At 43.3% G+C, this 13,798-nt stretch overlaps 1 protein-coding gene across 1 annotated transcript; it reads left to right on the forward strand.

Annotated features, from left to right (window-relative positions):
- Positions 1 to 12,224: 12,224 nt before the first annotated feature.
- TCEANC (transcription elongation factor A N-terminal and central domain containing) lies at positions 12,225 to 13,283 on the forward strand (the record flags this gene model as incomplete). The annotated part of the gene is made up of 1 exon (XM_080719106.1): positions 12,225 to 13,283. One exon carries the CDS (start codon positions 12,225 to 12,227, stop codon positions 13,281 to 13,283), a length of 1,059 nt encoding a protein of 352 aa, XP_080575232.1.
- Positions 13,284 to 13,798: the final 515 nt, after the last annotated feature.

The raw sequence follows: 13,798 nt of genomic DNA on the forward strand, positions 1-13,798 counted from the left end.
ACACCAGGCTAATGCGCCAGTTTTTTTAACTGGCTATTTCCATAGGAGGTCAAGAGAATGAAGCCAAAAAAATAAAATAAAATGGAGAACGAACAAAAGTACCATTAAGGCACGTTAAGTTAAATAAGCAAGAGGCTCCTGGCTTGAGTCTCTCTCTGTACTTTGAATTCCTGCACAATGAACTGCAACCTAATCTAGTATATAAACAAACTGAAAACTTAATCTAAAACATGTATAATAAATTGCCAAGTCTGAGCCAGTCACAAGCAGCCAAGCTGCAGGCAATCACAGGCCACTGTGTGATCAGACCATGTCCAAATAAGGCAAATCTGGAGCTGTAACCAGCAACCCGTGTCTGTACAGTACTGTACTTCCCTTCTCTGTTTATAAAGACAGCCTCTGGAGCTGTCTATAGATACTGCCCCTGCATTTCTCTGAGCCTTTTTTGGTTCAAAGCACTGCCCAATTCGTGATTTTGTTCTTTGTTCACATAAACTCTGCTATATTTAAGTTATCTTTTGTTTCTCATATTTGCCCCACCCCTGCGTGTGTTTTTCTTTTGATCGGCAGCACTAAAGACTGACAAAGATTCTTTGTTAGCCAAAATTCAGTCCGATTCCTGAAGAAACTTCTCCTTGGCTTGTTTATGGATTTCCTTGTAAGACCCAGTTTTAGCAAAGAACTCTGTTAAAACAGCTTAGCCAGACTCTCAATATCTGATCAAGTTCTTCATTCCCCTTCACTCCCAGGTAGTCTGACCCTGTTCAGCAAGCATGCTATTAGGTCTGTTTAGCCAGAAGCTCCCTTACTCCTGATTTTTCCTCTAGGTAGGTTTCCATACACAGCCCCAACCCTATTCTTCTGGTATAAATCCTTTCTTGTCTATGCCGTATTTAGAGCATAAGGCCCCTGTTAAAGTGGTGCCTACATCTATGGTTATAGTCCCGAATAAAGTATTCCTTACCACAGTTTAACACGTGTCATGGTATATTTTTTCTTTAAGAAATATAATCCTTAAGTGCAAAATACACTGAAGTTTACAATAGCAATAATTGTATCCCTGTGATAGTTCAAAGGTTGGAGAGAAAGAGAAAAGCAGCCACTACCAGCTGAGTTGGTTGAGCACTTACAACTGGACCTTGGCGTTCCCCGTGGAACATAAATAATTACACAGCCCGGCATTTGGGAGGCTGACACAGGAGGATCACGGTTCTCCCACAGCCTCAGCTACTTAGTGAGGCCCTCTGCAACTCAGTGAGACTCTGTTTCCAAAATAAATAATAAGCCGGGCGTGGTGGCGCACGTTTGTAATCCCAGCTTTCAGGAGGCTGAGACAGGAGGATCACGGTTCGCGGACAGCCTCAGCTACTTAGTGAGGCCCTCTGCAACTCAGTGAGACCCGGTTTCAAAATAAGGAATCAAACATAGGGCAGGGGGTGTAGCTTGGAGGTCGAATGCCCCTGGGTTCCATCCCTTGACCCGCAAAAAAAAAAAAAAGAATAAAAATTAGGGCTGGGGTGTAGCTTGGAGGTAGAATGCCCCTGGGTCCCATCCCTGTACCTCAAAATAATAATAATAATAATTATTATATTAATAATTATTATATTAATTATCATATCAATAACCATTGCATTAATAATCATTATACAAATAATTTTGTATTAATAATTATTAAATAATTATTAATTATTAATTTATTATTATTATTATTCCACAGAACATTAACAGCACATAAGGGTATTCTATCACAGTGATGGACTGTGAGAAAAACAGAACTCCTCTGTAATGACTCATGCTGTAATACTTAGAAAAAATAAAACACTGCAGCTGGGCATCATGATGCATACCTGTAATCCCAATACTCGGGAATCTGAGACCAGAGGATGGCAGGTTCGAGGCCAACCTCAGCAATTTAGTGAGGCTCTCTGCAACTTAGCGAGGCCCTGTTTCAATTAAAAAAATTAATAACCTGGGCAATGTGATACACACCTGTGATCCCAATACTTGGAAGGCTGAGGCAGGAAGATCACAGGTTGGAGGCAAGCCTCAGCAACTTAATGAGACCCTGTTTCAAAATAAAATAGCGTAGGGCTACTGGCGTAGCTCAGAGGTAGAATGTCCCTGAGTTCAATTCTCCCAGTACCAAGTAATAAATTGATTCATTCATTAAAGTAAGAAGAAATAAAAAGAGTTGGGAGTTAGCTTGGAATTAGACTGCCCCTAGGTTCAATCCGCAGTATATAAAAAAGTGGACAGATGTACCTGATTCCTTAATGAATGTTTACTAGTTTTATTAAGTAGTAAACAATCTATTATCGATACACAGAACTGTGCAATAAATACGTGTTGGATTACTCTTAAACAGATTATCCACATTTATGTTTACAGTTTTATCAACATCTACTGAGCACTATCTTGGGATTCTTGACAGAAAACAGAAAAAGTATACTGGACAGCAGTTAACAAATACCGCTGCTTAAAAACAAAAAACAAAAAACAGCAGCTAAATCGCAGCGAGCCGGGAGGCCTGCCTGAGCAATTTGGCGAGCTCAAAATAAAAAATACAACGGGTTCTGGGAAAGCAGCTCAGTGGTCAAGCGCCGCTGGAATTAATTCGCAGCACTGCAAACCATAACAAAAGGAAACAAAACAAAGCGGCCGCCACCGGCCGGTTACTTTCACTTTAAGTCGCGGTGCGCCACAGCCCCGCCTTCTGGAAACTGCCGAGGGACGGCCCCCAAAGCGGCGGGTCGCTCTGCGCAGGCGCCAGTTCCCCGGCCCGCAGGCCCAGGATCTCACGCCCGCGTTCTCGGGTTCGTGGGCTAGGAGTGGCTGAGTGTCTGTCATTTAGGCCTGGGAACCGGAAGTTCTCTCTAGACACGGAAGCGCTGACGGCGCTGAAGCTGCGCATGCGCTGCGCATGCGCATGCGTTTGTCGGTATGCCCCCACCACCACCACCCCCGGGAATACCCGGGCCTGTGCAGCACTGAAGGAAGGGGAATCCTAATTTCCAGTGGAAGGCCGGCACGCTCGCGGAAGCTCTCCGGTGCGCCCTGGGCCGGGTAGGCCCTCTTTCACGGACCCCTCCCCGTCAGCGGCTTTCGTCCGGGTGGGCAGGACTTCCGGGTCCGCCGCAGCTGCTGTGCCGGCGGCCGCCGGGTCATCAGTCCCAGAAAAGCAGCAGGCTTTTCTTGGGTGCTCAACCCCACCCACCGGAACTCTGCCAGACCTGGCCTCTGTCCCGGACCCTTTTCCTTCCCTTTGTTGCACTTTTCCTAGGATTTCTTAATACAGGAAAGATCCCTTAGCATGAGTTTCCTGGCTGTTCAGAAACTATAAGGCCAATATTTGGCATTATTTCAGAGTTGTGTGGGGGTTTGGGCTAGAAAGTTACATTTTCTCTTTAGGTCTGAAAAAGATCTAAACAGATCTAAGTTACTGCTGATCTGTTACCCGCGTCTGGAAAATTTAACTATGATCATCTGGCACTTAAGGTTTAGGCAGACAGCGCAGACGGGTGCACCTTATCCTGTGTGATATTAGTTAATATTTACAAGCTTTTGCATGCAGTCAACAAATATTTAAGGCCTACTCTTTCTGGCACTGTAAAAAACACATTCTCATACACACACATATGCATTAAAAAACTAGAGCTATAGGTATATATATAAACATACATATTAGTATATGTTCTAGACCTGTGCTGTTCAAAAGGTAGCTCTTCCCAAAGGCTTGAGCACTTAAAATGTGACTAGTCAGAACTAACTAGTAAAAATGTAAAACAGTAAATTTAAAAGAACTAAAATACTAAAATACCTTGTTTGTGTCACTTATATGTTGAAAAGACAGTATTGGTGGTGCTAGGATTGCAGTTGAGTGCTATGACACCGGGGTAGCACATGCAAATCCCTGGTCCCATCTCTCTCTCACCAAATTTTTTGAAAAGAAAGAAAAGACAATATTTTAGACAAAGTAGGTTAAAGAGAAATGTATTATAATTGACTTCACCTATTTTCATTTGAACATGTCCATTCGAACACTTAAAATATATTTATCATTAGAATTATTTTTGTATGGAACAACATAGCTCAGAAAAGAGTCAGCAAACTGTGGGCTGCTGCCAAAGCCAGCCTGCCTATTTTTGTAAACAAGTTTTTATTAGAACCATTCATTTATTTATTTTCTGTGTCTACTCTTCTGCAGCGAGAGCAGCAGAGTAGTCTATGCAGCGTGTATGGCCTGCAGAACCTAAAATATTTACTGTCTAACCTTTTACAGAAAACATTTGCCAGACCTCTGCAGTGGAACAATTCCTGTCATGGTAGATAATTTTACCTCACTGACTGTAGACACGTATAATTGACAGGCTTATGGTGTGACGGGCATAGTTCTAAGTACCTAGTAAAGACTATCTCATTCAATTCTATTAATCCTCAGATATTGGATTTCCCCCTTTTTTAGATGAGGAAACTGAGGCAAACTTAGTCACCGTGTTCAAAACCCCTCACTTCTGGAAATAATACCTTCTTTTCTTCTTTCTTTCTTTCTTTCTTTCTTTCTTTCTTTTCTTTTCTTTTTTGCAGCACTGGAGATGGAACCCACGGCTATTTTCCCTCCGAGCTACAGCCCCAGCCCTATTTTTATTCTTTATTTTGAAACGGTCTCACTGAGTTGCAAAGAAGGGCCTCACTAAGTAGTAGCTGAGGGTGTCTATGAACCTCTATACTCCTGTCTCAGCCTCCAAAATAGGAAATGGGAGGGAATTTTTTTGGTACCGGCCATTCTACCTCCCAGCTATGTCCCTAGACCTGTATTATTTTTATTTTGAAACAGGGTCTCACTAGGTTGATGAGATTCTCACTACTTGCTGAGGCTGACCTCGAACCTGTGATCAGCCTGTCTCAGCCTCCCCAGTACTGGGATTACAGGTGTGTGCCACCATGCCCGGCCCCTTTTTAGTATTGTTTTGGAACAGGGTCTCGCCAAGTTGCTGAAGGTCTCACTCAGTTGCTGAGGCTGGCCTCCAACCTCTGATCCTTCTGTCTCGGCCTCCCAAGAACTGAGATGACAGGCATGCACCACCATGCCCAACTTGAACGATTCCTTCTTTTTTTATGTGTGTGGTACTAGGGATGGAACCCAGGGGCGTTCTACCTCTGAGCCATACCCCCAGACCTATTTTTTATTCTTTATTATTTTGAAACCGGGTCTCACTAAGTTGCAGAGGGCCTCACTAAGTAGCTGAGGCTGTCCGTAAACTGCAATCCTCCTGTCTCAGCCTCCCAACTACTGGGATTACAAGCATGCACCACCACACCCGGCTTATTAAATGATTTTTTAAACTAGAATTGAGATGGGCTGTGTCTGAGGGAGAAAGATAGGGGTGCTGAGATGCAGTGAGTACACATAAGCTGATTGGTGATGAAAAGAAATGAAACTCACGAGCAGAGAGGAGAGGCAGCATCCTGGATGTCTGGCACTTGTTGGACAAACGAAAATATTTGTGGCCAGGTGTTTTCCAGGTGTGCACATGTGAATAGAACAGATGTGATTCTTAGGGTCTTGTGGGGAAGGCAGACAGTTGTTTTAAATAGAAACAGCATGAAAAACACGCGGTGCAATTATTTGATGTTTTTAACAGGGTCTCGCAAGATGGAGATAAGCTGCCTTTGTATCTGGAGCGTATGCGGACTGAGATGACACGAGTGGGTATGGCACAGAGACTTGCTCAGTAAATGGACATCGCCTTGTGCTGTTAAGAGGTAAGTGAGGGAGTGAATACGGGGCTGTATGCATCACGACACTTAGAGCGTTAACAGTCACCAGTTGTAATTTGTGGAGGATCTCAGGTGAGTTGGACACAGCAGTGTTCTCAATGTTTTCTGATTGAATAGGACTTATCTAGCCAAATTCAAATTCTCTACATTCAGTCCAGGAGTAGGACAGCATCTCTCTGGGGCTCATGGCAGCCTATTGAGGAGGTCTTGTGGCAGCTCCAGGGGAAATGGAGTTGTGCCTGTATGTGATTTAAGTCAGGATCCGCTGGAGAACTGAACAGACATCCAGGCCTTACCCCCCAGAGGCTCTGATACATTCTTTCTGGGGTGAGGCCCTAATTTTGTGTTATGGGTTTTCATTTGTCCTCGATGATTCTCATATACAGCCAGGGTTGAGAACTGTGGCAAGAGAGACCAGGCTGAGGGAACTGTTGGAACAAAGGCACTGAGCTCTGAAATGGGCAGTGTTCATATGTAGTTGGAAGTAGTCAAGGTGGAGCCCAGAAGGGGCACTTTTCGTCACTTTGCCAAGGAGTTTAGGCTCTTTCCTAAGAGCAGTGGGGAACCTCTGAAGGGCTAAGCAGGAAAATGAGGGGATAGCTGCTTGATTTCTATACTAGAGGATGGTTTCTCTAATAAAGGGCCTTAAATCACAGTAAAAGCAGTAAAGAAGCAATTGTAACTGGCTAGATGATGGACATCCCAAATAGGGTTTGGTATCCACCATCCTCTGCATTTCTTTCAGCGGCGATGCCTGTGTCCATGTGGACGCACCACATGTGTTGTAATTGACCAGTGTCTTGTCGGTATTTCTTTGGCTAGGCTGTCAGCTCTTTCAAGGCGGAGACTATCTCTTTAGGCTCAGCATCCAACAGTGTGCGTGTGTGTGTGTGTGTGTGTGTGTGTGTGTGTGCGCGCGCGCGCGCGCGGGCACACATGTGTTTTACTGGGGCTTGAACCTAGAGTTATTCTGCCTCAGAACTACACCCCCAGCCCTTTTTATTTTTTATTTTGAAACACAGTCTTGCTAAGTTGCTGAAGCTGGCTTCAAACCTGCAATACTCCCGTCTCAGCCTCCCAAGTACAGGTATTATAGGTATGTGCAATTACACCTGGCTTCAGCATCCAGTACATTCTAGCAATATGATGAATATTTTTGAGTGAATTATGTAGAATTAAAATGTACATTCATCTTACTTTGTTTTCCAAGGCATCTGTGAAGTTTTGTGTCCCATTCACTTCCACATTATACCTTCTTAGGGCAATAAATTCTTTGTGTCTATGTGATTATCCAACAAGGATAGTAGAAGGTTTGAAAGGACTAAAATGAGCCGGGCATGGTGGCACACGCTTGTAATCCTAATGCTTGGGAGGCTGAGACAGGAGGATCACACAGGTTCAAAGCCAGCCTCAGCTACTTAGTGAGGCTCTCAGCAACTTAGACTCTGTTTCCAAATAAAGTATAAAATAGGTCTGGAGGTATAGCCCGGAGGTAGAAAAGCCCTTGGGTTCCACCCCCAGTACCACCAAAAAAAGAAGGAAGGAAGGAAGGAAGGAAGAAAGAAAGGACTTAAATGCTGCTAAAAATATGGAGGAAAGCTGGACTTGGTGGTGCACATCTATAATTCTAGTGACTCCAGAGGCTGAGGCAGGAGGATCGATCACAAGTTGGAGGCCAGCCTTGGCAAGGAGACCTTGTCTCTTTTTTTTTTTTTTTTTTTTTTTTTTGGTGGTACTGGGGGTGGAACCCAGAGGCTTTCTACCTCCGGGCTATACTCTCCGACCCACTTTATATTTTATTTGGAAACAGGGTCTCACTAAGTTGCTGAAAGCCTCACTCAGTAGCTGAGGCTGGCTTCGAACCTATGCAATCCTCCTGTCTCAGCCTCCCAAGCACAGGGATTACAAGCGTGTGCCACCACGCCCGGCAGACCTTGTCTCAAATAAAAAAAATGAAAAGACCTGGGGATATAGCTCAGTAGTAGAGCATCCCTGAATTTAATCCCCAGTAATATATGCACACACAAACACACAACACCACACACACAAAGGATAATGGGAAAACAGTGTAGGTTGTTTCTTTAAAAAAAAACTAAAAATAGAATTACCTATGCTCTAGCAATTTCACATCTGTATACTCAAAAAAGAATTGAAAGCAGGGACATAAAGAACTAGATGTATACCTTTGTTCATAGTAGTGTATACACAATAGTCAAAAGGTGGAAGGAAGCCATGTATCTACCAGATAAATGTATAAACAAAATGTGGCATTTACACATAATGGAATACTATTTAGCCTTAAAAAAGGAAATTTTCACACATGCTCTACTATGGATAAATCTTGAGGATCCTGTGTGAAGTGAAATAAACCAGATGCAAAAGGACAGTGTATGATTCTATTATATGAGGTACCTAGAGTAGTCTACTCCATAGAGACAGAAAGTAGAATGGTGGTTGCCAGGGCAGGAAATGAGTTGTTTAATATGCACAGTGTTTCAGTTTTCCAAGATGAAAAGAATTCTGGAGATGCCTGCACTATGTGAATGTACTCAACACTGCTGAACTTAGACTTTAAAAATTTTGAAGTGGAGCTGTATGCAGTGGCACACACTTGAAATCCCAGCACTTGGGAGGCTGAGACAGGAGGACCGCAGGTTGCAGTCCAGCCTCGACAACTTAGTGAGACCATTTCAAATAAAAAATAAAAAGGGCTAGGGGTAGAGCTCAGAGACATAACACCCTTGAGTTCAATCCTCAGTGCTTTTTAAAAAAGTTTAAAGTCGTAAGTATTATGTTTTTTATATTTTAACCACAATGTAAAGTTTTAATAAATACTATGAAGGAAAGGCAAATAAAAGAACATATGAAATGAGCAAAGTGTTCTTTGGTTGTTTACACATGAATGTGTTAATGTCTGTAGATTTACCTGAGTAAATTAAACATTTTGCTGGAAAGACAAACAGCTGCTTTCATACCACGGAAACCCTAAAGGTGCAGTTAAAATTCCCCTACAGACCTGGGTGTAGTGGCACACATCTGTAATCCCAGTACTCGGAAGGATGAGACCTAAAGATGGCATATTAAAGGCCAGCTTCAGCAATATAGTGAAACCTTGTTTAAAATAAGAAGGGCTGGGGGTGAAGCTTGCAAGTAGAATGCCCCTGGATTAAATCCCTAGTACCAAAAGAGAAAGAGAAAATATGAATGTGTGTGTGGGGGGGGGGTGTCCACTTAGCATTCTTCCAGCTATAATCGAAAAGATTGATCATGTAACTTAAAAGAAAGATTTATTTGCTTAAGGTTTCAAGTTCAGTCCATGTGAGGCCAGAGACCATGGATCTCAGGGCATGGCGACAGGAAGCAGAGAGAGGAAGAACATTTGGGCTGTGCTCCTCACACCATGGCGGCCAGAAGCAAGAGAAAGAGTAGGGGGAGGAGGGACTATATAAAATCTCCAAAGCCACACCCCCAGAGACCGCCTCCCCCAGCCACACCCTACTGGCCTACCAGGTGCCACCCAGGGAAATCTATTAGGATGGAGTTATCCACTTCTGGGATTACAACCCTCATGACTCAATTACACCAGCTCCAAACATTAAGTGAACTCTTTAGAAGTCATTTTATATATAACAGAGAGAGAAAGAAGGGGGAAAAACTCCCCTTCAGAATCTCGGACCCTCACTTAAGAAATTCTGACCTGAGTAACTATTGCTCAGCTGGTGGGCAGTCGAGGCCTGTCTCTTAAAGGCCACCTGTGTAGACACCTGGCATACCTCCTGATTTCTTCACTAGCAGTGTCCAGAGCACACAAGCAGGATGGATGTTTCTTCCTTGTAAGGAAATCTCCAACACCTGGGGCAGGGCTCAGGTGTACCGAGCAGCTTGAAACCTTATCATCATCGTGACACAACTCTTCCTCATGATCCGAAGCAGACAAGCCTGAGAAAAATGTTCAGCAATTGAGGGTGTGTATGTGTTGTTTTTTTCTGTGCTGTCCCGCCTGTTCTTTGTTTAGAGTTTAGGAAGACCTCTGTTAGGGATTTCAGTCTTTAAAAGTGGATTTTTTTTTTTTTTTTTTGGTGGTACTGGGGTTCCTGAAAGCTCTTCTACCTCCGGGCTACACTCCCAGACCTATTTTTACATTTTTATTTGGAAACAGGGTCTCCTAAGCCAGCGCGCGCAGCCGGCTTCGAACCTGCGCGATCCTCCTGTCTCTGCCTCCCAAGCGCGGGGATTACAAGCATGCACCACCACGCCCGGCAAAAGTGGAATTTTAAAACAGGAAAAATAGCCGGGCGTGTTGGCACACTCTTGTAATCCCTGCACTTGGGAGGCTGAGACAGGAGGATCGCACAGGTTGGAAGCCAGCCTCAGCTACTTAGTGAGGCTCTAAGCAACTTAGTGAGACCCGGTTTCCAAATAAAATATAAAAAATAAGTCTGGGAGTATAGCCTGGAGGTAGAAAGCCTCTGGGTTCCACCCCCGGTACCACAAAAAATAAATAAATAAAAGAAGAAAAAATAATTTTTAAGTGTTCTCAATAATTAGGAAAATTCTTTTAAGATCCTGAATTGAGCCAGGCATGCTGGTGCATGCCCTCTCTACTTGGGAGGGTAAGACAGGAGGATTGAGGTTCAAGGACAGCCTCAGCAGTTTAGCAAGACTCTCAGGAATTTACTGTTTCAAAAGTAAAAATTAAAAAAAGATTAAAGATGTAGCTTAGAGGTAGAATGCTCCTGGGTTCAATCCCCAGTAGTACATACACATACACAATTGTACATAATTGTGGGATTCATAGTGATATATTCATACATCATCTACTAACTTCTTACACTTACAAGACTTTAAGCAGCGAAAAGTTCATATAAAACCAAACTCTGTAGGGAACAGGTAGTCCAAAGTCATAAACCATCTGAATCCATACCCTGTCATTCAAAAGACTCAGATGAGCCGGGTGTGGTGGCGCACCCTTGTAATCCCAGCATTCAGGAGGCTGAGGCCTGAGGCTCACGGTTCACGGACAGCCTCAGCTTCTTAGTGAGACCCTCTGCAAATCAGTGAGATGAGGTTTCAAAAAAAACAATAAAATATAGGGCAGGGGCTGTAGCTCGGAGGTCGAATGCCCCTGGGTCCCATCCCCAGACCCACAAAAAAAAAAAAAGACTCAAGATAGCCACACCATGCCACCTGCTGACTTTGGGCCCTCTGCACCTATCTGGCTGCTCACCATCCTGGCTGTCAGATTGACTGAGACATTAGCCTCCCTCTTTTGGCTTTGTTTCTTATTCTTTTATCTATTCAGCAAAGTAACCCTTTTAAGATTATAAAATCAGCAAGTTATTTCATGAGGAAAAAATAGCCCAGCATTGCTCAGCATTACCATATAGATGCTGACACGGGCACGATTTCTTCTGCAACGTGATCATCAAATTCCACCCAAATGAATTGACTAATGTTGATCTAGAAAGAGACTTATTTGTATAGTTGGGCATGGGAAAAGTTAACAGCAGACCTGTCAACAAACTTCTTTTAATGTTATGCCCAAACTCTTTGCAATGTCGTTTTTTCCCCTTTTAACTATTCTGAGGCTGGCCGAGAACTTGCTGTCTTCCTGTCTCAGCCTCCCAGGTACTGGGATTACAGGGGTGTGCTACAATGCCTGGCTAGAATAAAATTTGTGAAACTAAACCATTCCACATTGCAGATTGCTTTATTTTATTTCTACAAATATATGTATATATTTGGTACTAGGGATTGAACCTGGGGCTACTCTACTGCTGAGCTATGCTCCTAGTCCTATTTGTAATTTAAAACAGGGTCTCACTAAGCTGCCAAGGGTCTTTCTGAGTTGCTGGGGCTGTCCTTGAACCTGTAATCTTCCTGTCTCAGCCTCCCAAGTACTGGACTTATAGGCATGCACTGCCACATCCAGATTCTTTTTTCTTTTTTATTATTTATTTGTATTGGTACACTGTAGTCATACATCTTAATGGAGTACAGGATGGTAGAGGCATACATGCACACATCACTCATTTAGCCCTTCCATACTTCCTACCCCATCCCCTCACCCCTTCCTCTTCCTTTTTTATAATGGGTGTAATGCTACACTCATTTATATTTATATTACATTACTGCTTTAGAAAACAATACACAAAGTCCAAGCGTGGTGGCACAGGAGGATTGGGGTTCGTGGCCAGCCTCAGCTACTTAGCGAGACCCTCTGCAACTTAGTGAGACCCTGTTTCAAAATAAAGAATAAAAAATAAGGCTGGGGGTGCAGAGGTAGAATGTCCCCAGGTTCAGTCTCCAGTCCTGCAAAAAGAAAAAGAAAAGTAGATATCATCTAGGTTATTTGCAGAAAGCACAATTTCACTGTCCAGGAGCTAATACCAGCAAAAGCAAGCTTGAGAAAACTGAAACCTCTTTTTTTCTTTGCAGCTATAAAGATGTCTGAGAAAAAACAGACAGCTGCCAGAGCTTCCCTTATTGAGCAACTGATGTCTAAAAGGAATTTTGAGGATCTTGGCAAGCACCTTACCGAGCTAGAAACAATCTCTGTGACCAAGGAGGACCTCCAGGAGACAGATGTGGTTCGAGCTGTGTACAGAGTCCTCAAAAACTGCCCCTCAGTGGCTTTGAAAAAGAAAGCTAAATGTTTGCTGTCAAAATGGAGAACTCTTTATAAAGATACTCACTTGAAACCAGAGGATAGCTCTAAATCATCCCCTTTGGGGAATAATAAAGAAGAAAATGCAAGACTTTCTCATGACCCGAGACAGAATGAGATCCCAGACATCCGCAGTTCTAATTCTCTGCCACCAACCCAAGATGTTGCCAACCCCATTGAAACAGTTGTGCCCGAAAATAGCACCATTCAAACAGAACCTAAAGAAGAATATTTCGGGTACAGTGACCCTAAGTCCACGGGCAGGATATCAAGTGAGCCGCGGGACCCCACAGTGCTCATGAGAACCAAGTGCATAGAGCTTCTTTACACAGCTTTAATTAGTTCTCCCACTGTTCAGCCAAAAGCTGACTTGTGGCAAAATTTTGCAAGAGAGATTGAAGAGCACGTTTTTGCCCTTTATTCAAAAGACCTCAAAAAGTATAAAACGTGTATCCGAAGCAAAGTTGCCAATTTGAAGAACCCCAGAAATTCTCACTTGCAACACAACTTGCTCTCTGGGACCATGTCGCCAAGAGAATTTGCTGGGATGACCGTCATGGAGATGGCAAACAAAGAGCTGAAGCAGTTAAGAGCTTCCTACACGGAGTCTTGTATCCAGGAACATTGCCTTCCCCAAGCCATCGATGGCACAGAGACAAATAAAATAAAATGCAGACGCTGTGAGAAATACAGTTGCAAGGTAACGGTAATCGCCAGAGGAGCGCTTTTCCTTCCAAGTTGGGTGCGGAATTCAAGTCCAGATGAACAAATGATGACCTATGTAATATGTAACGAATGTGGGGAGCAGTGGTACCATAGCAAGTGGGTGTGTTTGTAATCATAAATAAATGTTTCCCTAACAACAGATACCCCAGGGAACACCTTTTATTTGTACAACCCTTTTGAGCTGTGTCATGGAGAAAGGGTTGACTCTTCGACTCAGGAGCAGTGGGAGTCCTTGGTTTGCTTGAAGGAAAAGAATTTCAGCATGTGTCAATCACAGACAAAGGCAGATTTACTTAGGAAAGTGAGAAATACACATACTGGAGAGAATGGAGTCTATTTCAAAAGTGATAGAGGCACCTTTGGAGGTTTAGGACTTTCTTCATTTATTTATTTATTTATTTGTTTGTTTGTTTGTTTGTTTATTTATTTTGTGGTACTGGGGATGGAACCCAGGGGCATTTTACCTCTGAGCTAAACTCCCAGACCTATTTTTTATTCTTTTTTTTTTTTTGCGGGTCTGAGAATGGAACCCAGGGGCATTCAACCTCCGAGCTACACCCCCTGCCCTATTTTTTATTCTTTATTTCGAAACAGGGTCTCACAAGTTGCGGAGGGCCTCGCTAAGTA

This window comes from Muscardinus avellanarius (genome assembly GCF_963383645.1).
Source record: "Muscardinus avellanarius genome assembly, chromosome: X".
NCBI classification, from domain to species: Eukaryota; Metazoa; Chordata; class Mammalia; order Rodentia; family Gliridae; genus Muscardinus; species Muscardinus avellanarius.